The 11,887-nt window shown below is 47.0% G+C and overlaps 1 protein-coding gene across 1 annotated transcript; it reads right to left on the bottom strand.

Annotated features, from left to right (window-relative positions):
* Window positions 1-310: 310 nt before the first annotated feature.
* LOC134970170 (uncharacterized) lies at window positions 311-5,111 on the bottom strand. The gene is made up of 5 exons (XM_063946193.1): window positions 4,952-5,111; window positions 3,926-3,985; window positions 3,181-3,268; window positions 1,877-1,980; window positions 311-1,163 (listed from the first exon to the last, which is right to left on the bottom strand). The coding sequence occupies exons 1-5, from the start codon at window positions 5,037-5,039 to the stop codon at window positions 856-858; spliced, it is 648 nt and encodes a 215-aa protein (XP_063802263.1). The 5' UTR covers window positions 5,040-5,111; the 3' UTR covers window positions 311-855.
* Window positions 5,112-11,887: the final 6,776 nt, after the last annotated feature.

The raw sequence follows: 11,887 nt of genomic DNA, 5'->3' as shown, positions 1-11,887 counted from the left end.
CGGCGTGTCGGATGACTACACCGGGCATCGGTGCCTAGAGACGGGATGGTGCGAAAAAAGCAATTGCATGGGTTATCGCAAAGTGATTGACAGGAAGAGGCCATTTTTGGGTGGCAACTGACCGTTTTAAAGGAGTGTTCAGTGAAAAGCAGGAGGGACCAGGCGTTTGGAGGGAGGGTGTCTGACATCCACTCCAGCCACAATCACCAGCAATCCATCGCAGCGGCAGAGTAAGTCCTGGGCTGAGCAGAGACTGCACAAACTGATGTTTGTGCAGCTCTGCTACAAAGGCGAACGCACACATGCACACCACTTTTCCCCTCCCCCTGTAGGCGGCGACTACCTGATCCCAGGGCTGCAAAAAATGCACCCTAGTGATCAGGTCTGAATTACCCCCTTAATCGCTACATAGTTAATACAAAGTTGCACCAATTAATCCTTTCCTAGCTCAATGCTTGATGCCCTTGTGTGCTGTTTTCCAATACCCTAAAGTATATGTTTTCAATTTACAAATACCCAAAAGTGCCCAAGAAGATCTTTATTAATTTAGGCAAATTTTTGTTGTTAACCACCAGCACTCAGAATGGATAAGAAGCCACAACAGAGACCAGCTCCACGTAGCCCAGCACTAGAGTGCGGTGTCAGCGGCAGAACCAGGAATGACAGAGAGACCAGCAGGAGGCCTCCAAGATGTTTGCAGTCTGCGGCACGATGTTCAGTGCCCACAGCATCCAAGGCAGGACCGGCCAGTAGAATGGAATAGGCACCATCGAGCCTCTGAAGCCAGAAACAGCCTTCATCCAGAAAATCACCACAGGACAGGGTGTTAATACCGTCCCTCCTGAATGGTGATTTTTAGCTCCTCATTTTTTTGATGAATTTGGGCACCTTCAGTTTCTGGACGATCTTGGGTGCTTTCAGCACAAATTTTTTTGCATTCAGTTTCTTGATGGGCTTCTTAATGATCTTCTTTATGGATGGTTTTTGTTGTTTCTTCATTTGCCTGGGGTCCTTTCTCCCGTTGCGTACGATGTTATAACGCTCTGCCACATGTTGTTTCTGGCGGTGGTCTCTCTGATGATGTCCCATCTCGTGTTCCACATGGTAGTGATCTTTTCCATGGGGTTCAGCATCCTCATCGTCCAATTCCAGGTATCTGTCAGCTGTTGACCATGAAAGAAATTATGAGAAAATGTAAGTACAGTACTACAAAAAACAATGACTATTCTAGACTTAGTCATGAAGCTATAATAAAGCAGGAGTGATGTCACCATGTGTAATATAAAACACTGTCCTAATATCAAGTGTTACTGATTTGGTGGCACCATGGGCCCTACTGAGGGTTGGACACAAGCCCATGGTAAGAATATGCTGTTCTACATTGTACATGTGCAGAAACACGCACATAATGCCTGGAGTGGTGGATCTGAGGTGGACAGGCATAATCTCTGTACAGTAGGGTGTGTATACTGTATGTACTGTAAGTGTAATACTCCCCCTTGAGGTGCTCAGAGGTACTGCATGCCATATGAGCTATTGTATCTTGCCTGACAGAACTAAACATCCCTCCTAAACTACAAGTATCAGCATACGCTGACAAAAACATACTGGTAGATCCTGTGTATTTGTGTGAGTGATAAGACATTACTGTAAGCTCCAGTGGTGCAGGGACTGAAGTGATAGTTTTATAGAACACAACTGAGGGCGCCCCTGGTGGCTGCCTGACCCTCTGCAGTAATGTGGTATGTAAATTAGTAACTATACAGAATTATTACTGACAGTTGTAGTAAGACAAGTGCGCAGTGCAGGTGTCGGCTCCCTCAGTATAAGAAATGCCTGGCAGTGACAACTTTGTAGAAGAAATAAGTATAATTACCTCGCTTGGGTAGATGTTGCTGCAGTAGTGCCTCGATGTTATCTTGCACTATTCCGTAAACCAACTGGAAGGTGTTACTCAGATACTTCTTTAGTGCTTGGAAGCTGAAATGTAACAATAATGAGAAGCTGTCAGGGTACAATAGTGCACAGAGCGCAGCCCACAGACCTGTTCCCCCAATGTATCCATCACTGAGCCATAATTCTCATTCTCTTTGTGTTCTACTCAAGTTCTGCCATATTCATAGTCTAACTCATTGTTCTAATGACGTTCTGCAATTCCCATAATGACACCTTCACTAGGTGATTATAAATTATTGTTTTTTCATTTTCAGTATTCCAATGCAATAGATGGTCATATAAAACCCCAGAATAAAATGTATATTGACAATTGCATTGTGTATACAGTGTACTTTGTAATTGGTCAAAGAGGAAAAGTCTGGATATTTTCAGCTTAAAACGGGCACTAAAACAAAAACACACACCTTCATCAGAGCCTACCATCCATCCCTCATCCTAATTCTGTTGCTCCCTCCTCCCCTCTCCTACTCTTCTTCCCAGTTCACCCACCAACTGTTCACCTTTCTACTAAGCATATAAGGTCTCAGAGGCAGGACCCTTCTTCCTCATATATCATCCCTAGCACTATCCTCACTTCCAGGGATACTTGTCTCTTGTCTTCTACTCCCTTTAAGCGGCTATGACTCTGTGTGCTCACCCTTCACTAGGTACAGACTCAATGGGGGGAATTCAGTTGTTTTGTGGGTGCCCAAATGTTATGGGTATCCACCGGAGCAATTCAATTCTTCACCTCTATGGGTACACATGCCCCGTGTAAGCACCCATTAGTTCTGCCCTCTGAGGTCTTAAACCACTACTGCTCTATATACAGTATACTTAGAAACCTCATCATTTACAAATAATCTAGGACTCCCATATGACCAGACTTTGCCCATAAAATAAACCCATACTTCCTCATACATCCCAGATAGGTGATAAGGTAAATAGATGTCTCCTCCTGTACTATACAAGGCAGCTATTTTATGGGTTAAACCAAAATTCATAGGAATGCAGCCTATCCATTCACTGGGTACCAATGGTGTCACTGAGGCACCTGATGAGCAATATTCATGAGGCAATGGGTCCTGTTGAGGTGTTAGGCTGCATCCTTATGAATATTGGATAAATACACAAAATGGTTTCCACCATCATGTGTCAGTGATAAGCGCTTCAGGAAAAGTAAATATCTGAGATTAGAGCACCTATGTAATGTAATATAATGTGTACAGAATGTTAGTAACTTACTATGCAGTACAGCAAAGGCATATTCCGACAAGTATCACCAGGTCGAGGAAACCGATGATGGTACCCACGGTTTTCCAGTCCAGTGTAACTGTTCAGGAAAGAAAGACAAATGAGAGACGCACGTGAGAAACGTTACATGTGTATAGAGACATTGGATATGGGGAATTATTACACTTATGGCGTATTCAATTAGCCGCGGTAATATACCACTGCCCCAATGCCAGCGCTTAACAGGGCTAATTGCATACCCCCTTAGAGAGACAGATCACATCAGTAAGGCTGATATGTGTAAGCTGCCTACATAATGGATGCTGTGATACTGCCACTTATATCTGCCAATTGGCCGGGTATCACAGCACGTGTCACCTGAGAACAGCTGAGGTGCTGATAATGAGCCTATCGGGAGGGGACAATGCGCACATGACTGCTGCCGGCCTATCATGTGTGGTTATTTATGGCCAGGATAAGAATGGCTGACTCCTGTGTAATTCAGAAACTGACCAGTAATCCTGTCATAGGGTGGTGTATGAGACAGTGACATGTACAGGCCTATGTGTGCCGCCTGCAGAGCTGTACTGCTGCCTGAGGCGCCTCTCTGACACACACTGCTATAACCATCCATAGAGGGAGTATGTAACTATAGGGGACTAATAATGTCATTCCCAGCCAACACGGTAAATATCTTCATTTACACTTATACATCAAGGGAATTGGTGCAGAGCAACAAATACAACAATTACTGTACCTTGATGCCAATCAAAGCTCCTCGATTGAGCAGCGTGCGCCAATGGCGCCTCTGCCGAGCCTTTAAAAATAAACAGAAAGACATGCATTATACATATGTGTGTGTTTGTGTGTCTTTATTAAGAAGGTCACATGTGTATTACTTAGACATTACATAACTACAGAGTATTCTGTGACCCAGTCATGTAATAGTGCATGGAGACTCACAAGAGAGCATTTCTATCTATCTATCTATCTATCTATCTATCTATCTATCTATCTATCTATCTATCTATCTATCTATCAGCAGCAATTTACTACCACCTAGTGTCTATGATGTCATAATGATGTCATAATGCCGCCTGTGACCTACTGCATTGAGCCAGATAGCTGGGATTAGGCTCAATAGGCGTGTGGTGTGTTTTATATGGCCCTATCTATCTATCTATACATCTATCTATCTACACATTGTATTTATATTATTTGCTCTGTAGTAATAATAAAACATCCTATAAATACTAGACACAGAATAAAGAAAACCCGGACACAGGAATAAAGGATTTTTTAATCTTTTGTTCTGGCAGTGACATTATACTGTAGTGTTACCAGAACAGGAATTACATCGGTACTTATATCGCAGCGACATGTAATGTGAGGGGGTAATTGCTGTAATAAATACATATAGAATAAGTGGGGTGTTGGAAGCTGGCGCTCCCTAAAATACCCCACATGGTGTAAAGAATGAAATAAGAGACAGTGCAGTGTATACATAATAATAACATAACACTTGTCTGTCTGATAAAGTGACGAGTGTGCAATCTCCTTTTTTCAAATTGCCATAATGTACAACATAGTAACATGTACAATACTGCAATATGTTTAAAAAGAAATTACATATATTTATGTAATTAAAATAATAATAATAATAATAATAAATAGGGCAGGCGCATCAGCCATAAGGCTCTGCTATGATAATAGGCTGTAATCCTATATAACTTTGTTTTTTAATCCTTACTAATAGAAAGTCCTAGAAATAATTCTCTTTTACCTTTAGATGGATATATAGGCCGGCCTTGGGTCCCCATGGTGAGCAAGCTCACCATGAGAAAAATCGCAAAAAGAATAATCTTCATCATTCTTCTCAACTTCGTCCTTAGACGACAACTCCTTCTTCACCTATCAAAGCCGCACCTCCCAGCAGCAGCAATTTATTACCACCTAGTGTCTGTGATGTCATAGTGATGTCATAATGCCACCTGTAACCTACTGCTTATAGCCAGCTAGCTGGGATTAGGCCCAATAGGCTTATATAGTGTTTTAAAATTGTTGACAAAACTGAAAAATAAATATGTATGTTTTACCTCCACCCGTTGTCATAAAATGAAATATAAATGGAGTGGTTACTAAAATGCTCTCCGTACTGTCTGGCAGTCACAATAATGTTCTCCATATTGTCTGGTAGTCACAATAATGTTCTCCATATTGTCTGGTAGTCACAATAATGTTCTCCATATTGTCTGGTAGTCACAATAATGTTCTCCATATTGTCTGGTAGTCACAATAATGCTCTCCATATTGTCTGGTAGTCACAATAATGTTCTCCATATTGTCTGGTGGTCACAATAACACTCTCTGTATCAGTGCCGTAACTAGGTATTTTAGCGCTGTGTGCAAGAAACGGCATTGACGCCCCCCCTACGCAAGACAGGAACAGTGCGCGCCGCAGGTGCGTGAAAAATATATAGGGGCGTGGCTTCATGGGGAAGAGACGTGGCCACAAAATAATGCCAATTCATACTACGGTGCATAGTAGTCTCCATTATTCAAATTACGCTGCACAGTAGAGCCACTACACCAGGTAGAGCCCCTTTTTACACATTACGGCAGACGGCGTGCCTTTTTACACATTACGGCAGACAGTCCCCCTTATTACACATTACGGCAGACAGCATCCCCCTTATTACACCTTACGGCAGACAGCGTCCCCCTTATTACACATTATGTCAGAGTCCCCCTTATTACACATTACGGCAGACGGCATACCCTTTTTTACACATTACGGCAGACAATGTCCCCCTTATTACACATTATGGCAGACAGCGTCCCCCTTATTACACATTATGGCAGACAGCGTCCCCTTTTTTACACATTATGGCAGCCAGTCCCCCTTTTTACACATTGCGGCAGCCAGTCCCCCTTTTTACACATTGCGGCAGACAGACACCAGAGAGAGAGAGAGAGAGAAAGAGAGACAGAAAGAAAGAGCGACAGAAAGAGAGAGAGAGAGAAAGAGAGAGAGATATATACTTACCATCTCTCCCGCTGGCAGAGATCCCGGGCAGCCGCAGTGGAGAAGGAGGAGGAGGGAGGGGGACTTGAGCCGTAGCAGCGCTATGTCATTGGTAGCTGCGCCGCTGCAGCACTACCCTCTCCTTCCGTATTGGCTGGCCGCTGCTGAGTCAATTTGACTCATTACATGCCGCTCGCCGTGCGCCCTCAGTGTAACTGCGCTGTGTGCCAGGCACACCTGGCACATAGGTAGTTACGGCGCTGCTCTGTATTGTCTGTCGGTCACACTAACGCTATCCATATTGACTGGAGGTCCCAGTAATGCTCTCAGTATTGTCTGGCGGTCACAGCGGTCACTAATATGATCTAATATTAGTGACAACTACACAACAGTGGCGTGCGGTGAGGTCAGTGGCTGGGGAGGCACAAGCAGCTTACATCCCCCCCCCCCCCATAGAGGGGAAGAAAAAAAAAAACGTAGCCTACCCCCTTTATTCAAAACCAGCACCAGGCAGAACCAGCCAGGGGGGGGGGGGGGGGGGTAATGCCATAGCAGGGGAGACACTCGGTATGGGGTCCCCCTGCCATAGCATTATTCTACCCCCCCCAAGCTAGTCAGCCCAGGGCTGGAATTCCTCGGAAGTGGGGACCCAAAAAAATAAACATGGGGTCCCCCTCCCGAGCAATAACCAGCACTGGGCTGATAGCACAGTGCTATGCCCCGCACCCCTGGTGGCGGTGGGTGCGGGGTTCATTGTTAAAATTGTTCTTTACAGGTGGCCTACAGATCCCAGCAAGCCTGCCCCAGCATGCTGGCACTTGGAGAACCACAAGTGCCAGCATGCCCGGACATAATGGGCCCGCTGGCACCTGTAGTCCGCCTGTAAAGAATAGTAATATTGTTCTTTACAGGTGGCCTACAGGTCCCAGCAAGCCTGCCCCAGCATGCTGGCACTTGGAGAACCACAAGTGCCAGCATGCCCGGACATAAAGGGCCCGCTGGCACCTGTAGTCCACCTGTAAAGAAAATATTAAAATAAAAACACCACACAGTCTTAAAAAATAAGTTTTATTGCACAGGGTCTTCACCTGAGGGCGGCGGCCTTTAAGCTCTTTTGCATGGCCGCCGCTTCCGCAGGGCTTCAGGCGTCTTTCTCTGAAGTCTTCACCTGGGAGGCAGCGGCCATAAAGCTCTTTTGCATGGCCGCCGCCTTCCCCAGGGCTTCCAGCGTCTTCACCTGGTGGGCGGCGGCTGCTAAGCTCTTTTGCATAGCCGCCGCCCATCCAGGACTTCCGGCGTCTTCAATCTTCAGGAGCTCTTCTCCGCTCCTCCTCCGCCGTCGGACTGACAGCCGCTCCCTCGCGCTGACTTATATAAGTCAGCCAGAGGGGGCGGAGCGATGACGCGGCGAGCCGTGATTGGCTCGCGGCGGCCATCTTCAATTTCAAAAATGACGCTGAGGCGCCATTTTTGAAATGGGTTACCGCTCCGCTGCTCAAACTCTGCACCGCCGCCCGCATTCACGCCGCCCGCACCCCCGCCGCCCGCACCGCCCCCGCCCGCACCCCCACCGACGCCCGCACCTCCGCCGCACCCACCTCAGACAGTGATTGACAGCGGATCCAGTGACGGATCCGCTGGTCAATCACTGTGGCCTGACTGACAGGGGACGTGCTTTCATAGGTTGAAAGCACGTCCCTGTGTGAAAGCGGCACCTCTAATGGTGCCGCTTTCCCATGTATTTTCAATGGGCTTTTAATGCCCATTGCTAGGCCTCGCCCGCACCCGCCCCCCGCTCCCATATCTTTCCCTATCTGACAGGGAGGCACCACGATCGGTGCCTCCCAAACACTTTACAATGGACTGGGACGATTAGGATACTATAAAGCAAATACTTATTACACAGAATATGTGTCATACGTATCTTCTTTATATTATTTTAATCAGTAATGACAGGGGAGGCACTGCCTCCCCTGCCTCCCCTGACTGCACGTCCCTGCTACACAATACTATTATTGTGTAGCGGTCACTAATATCCTCTTAGTATTGTGTATTAGTCAGTTAGACAGTTTAACATTGAATTTATTTCTGCAAACTTCACTGCTCTCTTATTCAGCCACCACTCCTCCTCCTACTCTCATTTTGCTACCACTATTTACCCCATCCACACTATGGCCAGGCTGGCAACATCCCTCATTAATCCTCGTCTTCCTATTCCTTTTTTCTGTCCCCTGTTACCACCTCTATCCCTCTCTCCCAGTCTCCTACATCTCATGCTGTCTCCTCTCCTCTGTCTGCCTCCCTTCCCCTCCTCTTCTGTTTCCCCACTGCAATTCACTTCTGCCCCTTCACACCATTTATACCCCAGCACTCAACCCTGCTCTCTCCCTCCTCTGCCTGTCTCCTCACCTCTCCTCCACCAGTATCATACTGCACTCCCTCCCTGCCTCACTCCTGCAGTCTCCCTTCCTAGCCAAGGCCCCAGCACCATCAATTCACCCTCTTTATCCCTTCCTTCCCCATCAAGCTTACCTCAACGCCATAGCAATCCAGATAATCTCATTCACATCTCTCCAACAAACTCATACCCCCTATCCTGTGCACTCTGGAATGCCAGATCTGTTTGCAACAAATTGACCCCCACTCACGACCTCTTCATATCCAACTCCCTGCACCTACTGGCCATTACTGAAACCTGGATTACACCGCTTCTCCTGCTTCTCTCTCGGCTGGGGGCCTTACATTCTCACACACACCCCGGCCTGGGGGTCGTCATGGGGGTGGTGTTGGGATCCTTTTACCCTCAAGCTACACATACCAACTTATACCTCCAGAACCATCTCTTACATTCTCTACATTTGAGGTCCATGCGATTCGCCTCTACCAACCCACTAATCTTCGAGTTACTGTCATTTACCGTCCACCTGGCATTTCCTCTAAATTCCTCGACAACTTTGCTTCCTGGCTACCTCACTTCCTCTCTTCTGACATTCCCACCATTATCCTAGGTGATTTCAACATCCCTATCGATAACCCCACAAAACCACCTGCCTCTAAACTCCTTAACCTCACATCTTCACTCGGTCTCTCCCAGTGGACCAGCTCACCCTCCCATGTGAACGGGAGCTCACTGGATCTGGTTTTCACTCACCGCTGTGTTATTTCTGATTTCTCCAATTCCCCTTTTCCCCTCTCTGACCACCACTTGCTCTCATTCAACTTATCTATCTCTGCTCCCCCATCTCTCCCTCCTAAGGCTACCATCACTAAGCGTAATATTGAGGCTATTGACACCTCATCCCTATCCTCCCTGTTTGACTCGCTTCTCTCTCCTCTTCTCTCTCTCACATGCCCTGAACAAGCCACATCTCTATACAATGCATCTCTTACTTCAGCCCTTGACTCTGTTGCTCCGCAAACCACTATTCACCCTCGCAGATCAACACCTCAACCCTGGCACACCAAATGCACCAGATATCTACAAAAATGCTCATGTACTGCCGAGCGACACTGGAGGAAATCACGCTCTCAAGCAGACTTCCTCCATTTCAAATTCATGCTCTCATCCTTCAGTGCTGCCCTTTCCCTTGCTAAACAATCATACTTCAAAATCCTCATCTCTACCCACTCTTCCAACCCCCGGCGCCTCTTTGCCACTGTTAACTCCCTCCTCTGCCCACCACCACCTCCTCTCCCTTCCTCATTGTCTGCTCTTGACTTTGCCACTTACTTCACATCCAAGATTGACTCCATACGTCAGGACATCACATCCCACCAGTCCAGCAACCAGCCACCACCCATCCTTTGCCACCCCTCCCCTACCCTCTTACCAACTCTGACATCTTTCTCCCTAGTATCTGGTGAGGAAGTCATGGCCCTCATACACTCCTCCCCCCCCACAACCTCCCCACTCGACCCTATCCCCTCCCACCTCCTTCGCTACCTCTCCCCTTCTGCCTGTTCCCATCTTGCCCACCTTCTCAATCTCTCCCTCTCATCAGGCACTGTCCCCTCTGCCTTCAAGCATGCTCTTGTCTCCCCTATTCTTAAAAAACCTACCCTTGATCCTAACACTCTCTCCAACTATCGACCGATCTCTCTCCTCCCCTTTGCCTCCAAACTTCTTGAGCGTATTGTCTATAATCGCCTTACTGTCTTTCTTTCCTCTCACTCACTGCTTGACCCATACCAGTCTGGTTTCCGCTCTCTCCACTCCACTGAAACTGCCCTCACAAAAGTCTGCAATGACCTCCATGCCGCCAAATCTAAGGGCCACTACTCTCTGCTTATTCTTCTTGACCTCTCTGCTGCTTTTGACACTGTGGACCACCCTCTTCTTCTGCAAATCCTTCACTCTCTTGGTCTACGTTATACTGCCCTCTCCTGGCTGTCCTCCTACCTCTCTGATCGTTCCTTCTCTGTCTCCTCTCATGATGCTACCTCGCCCCCACTTCCACTAACTGTTGGTGTCCCCCAAGGTTCTGTTCTTGGGCCTCTCCTTTTCTCTCTCTATACGTCCTCTTTAGGTGAACTCATTAGTTCTTTTAATTTCCAGTATCACCTCTATGCTGATGACACTCAAATCTACCTCTCCTCCCCTGATCTCTCCACGGCTCTCCTCACTCGTGCCTCTAACTGTCTTTCTGCTATCTCTTCCTGGATGTCCCAGCGCTTTCTTAAACTCAACATGTCTAAGACTGAGCTGATCATCTTCCCACCCTCCCGCACAACCTCACCTCCCACAATCTCATTATCCATTGATGGCACGACTATCTCCTCTAGCCCCCAAGTACGCTGTCTTGGTGTAATCCTTGACTCCTCCCTCTCCTTCAAACCACACATTCAGCACCTCTCACAAACCTGTCATTTTCATCTCAAAAACATTTCCAGGATCAGACCTTTTCTCACCCAGGATGCCACTAAGATCATTATTCACTTACTGATTATTTCCAGACTGGACTACTGTAATCTCCTCCTAACTGGCCTCCCTGACAATTACCTCTCTCCACTCCAGTCTATCCTCAATGTTGCTGCTCGGCTCATCTTCCTCACCAAACGCACTACATCCACCTCCCCTCTCCTACTAGCCCTTCACTGGCTTCCCTTCCCCTTCAGAATCCAATTCAAACTTCTCACTCTCACTTACAAAGCTCTCACCCAATCCTCTCCCATTTACATCTCTGACCTTATCTCCCTTTACTCTCCCACCCGTCCTCTTCGCTCTGCTAATGCACGCCGCCTCTCCTGTCTCCTGATTACTTCCTCCCACTCCTATCTCCAAGATTTTTCACGTGCTGCTCCCTTCCTTTGGAATTCTTTACCTCTCCCCCTCAGACTCTCCACCTCTCTACAAAACTTCAAACGGGCTCTCAAGACCCATTTCTTTACCAAACCCAGCCAAATCTCATCCTAACCCCCTGTTCCATGCTCTCTATGTACCCCATCTGTGTCACCCCTGTCTGTCTACCCCTACCCCTAGAATGTAAGCTCTCACGAGTAGGGCCCTCTTCCCTCATGTGCTCACCCTTTTCTTCTTTAATAATTCTCAACTGCCCAAATCACAGTTTTTGGGCCACCTGGAACTTATCTCTGTCATTTACTGGTGTAGTTATGCTTAGTTACCCTGTACTTGTCCAAAATTGATTTAAACTGTAAGTCACTGTTTTGATTATGTGCATATGTACTCTGTAATTG

Source organism: Pseudophryne corroboree, chromosome 11 (genome assembly GCF_028390025.1).
Source record: "Pseudophryne corroboree isolate aPseCor3 chromosome 11, aPseCor3.hap2, whole genome shotgun sequence".
Classification (NCBI taxonomy): domain Eukaryota; kingdom Metazoa; phylum Chordata; class Amphibia; order Anura; family Myobatrachidae; genus Pseudophryne; species Pseudophryne corroboree.
Note: the sequence above shows the minus strand (reverse complement) of the source record. Positions and strands in the feature narration are given on the sequence as shown.

What these genes read in the sequence shown, in the direction of transcription:
- LOC134970170 (XM_063946193.1), bottom strand. Translation starts at nt 5,039, where the DNA reads ATGATGAAGATTATTCTTTTTGCGATTTTTCTCATGGTGAGCTTGCTC. An exon ending in GCCTATATATCCATCTAAAG is followed by an intron (nt 3,986 to 4,951) that starts GTAAAAGAGAAT and finishes TTATTTTTAAAG; the next exon opens with GCTCGGCAGAGGCGCCATTG. An exon ending in TGCCTTTGCTGTACTGCATA is followed by an intron (nt 1,981 to 3,180) that starts GTAAGTTACTAA and finishes GTTACATTTCAG; the next exon opens with CTTCCAAGCACTAAAGAAGT.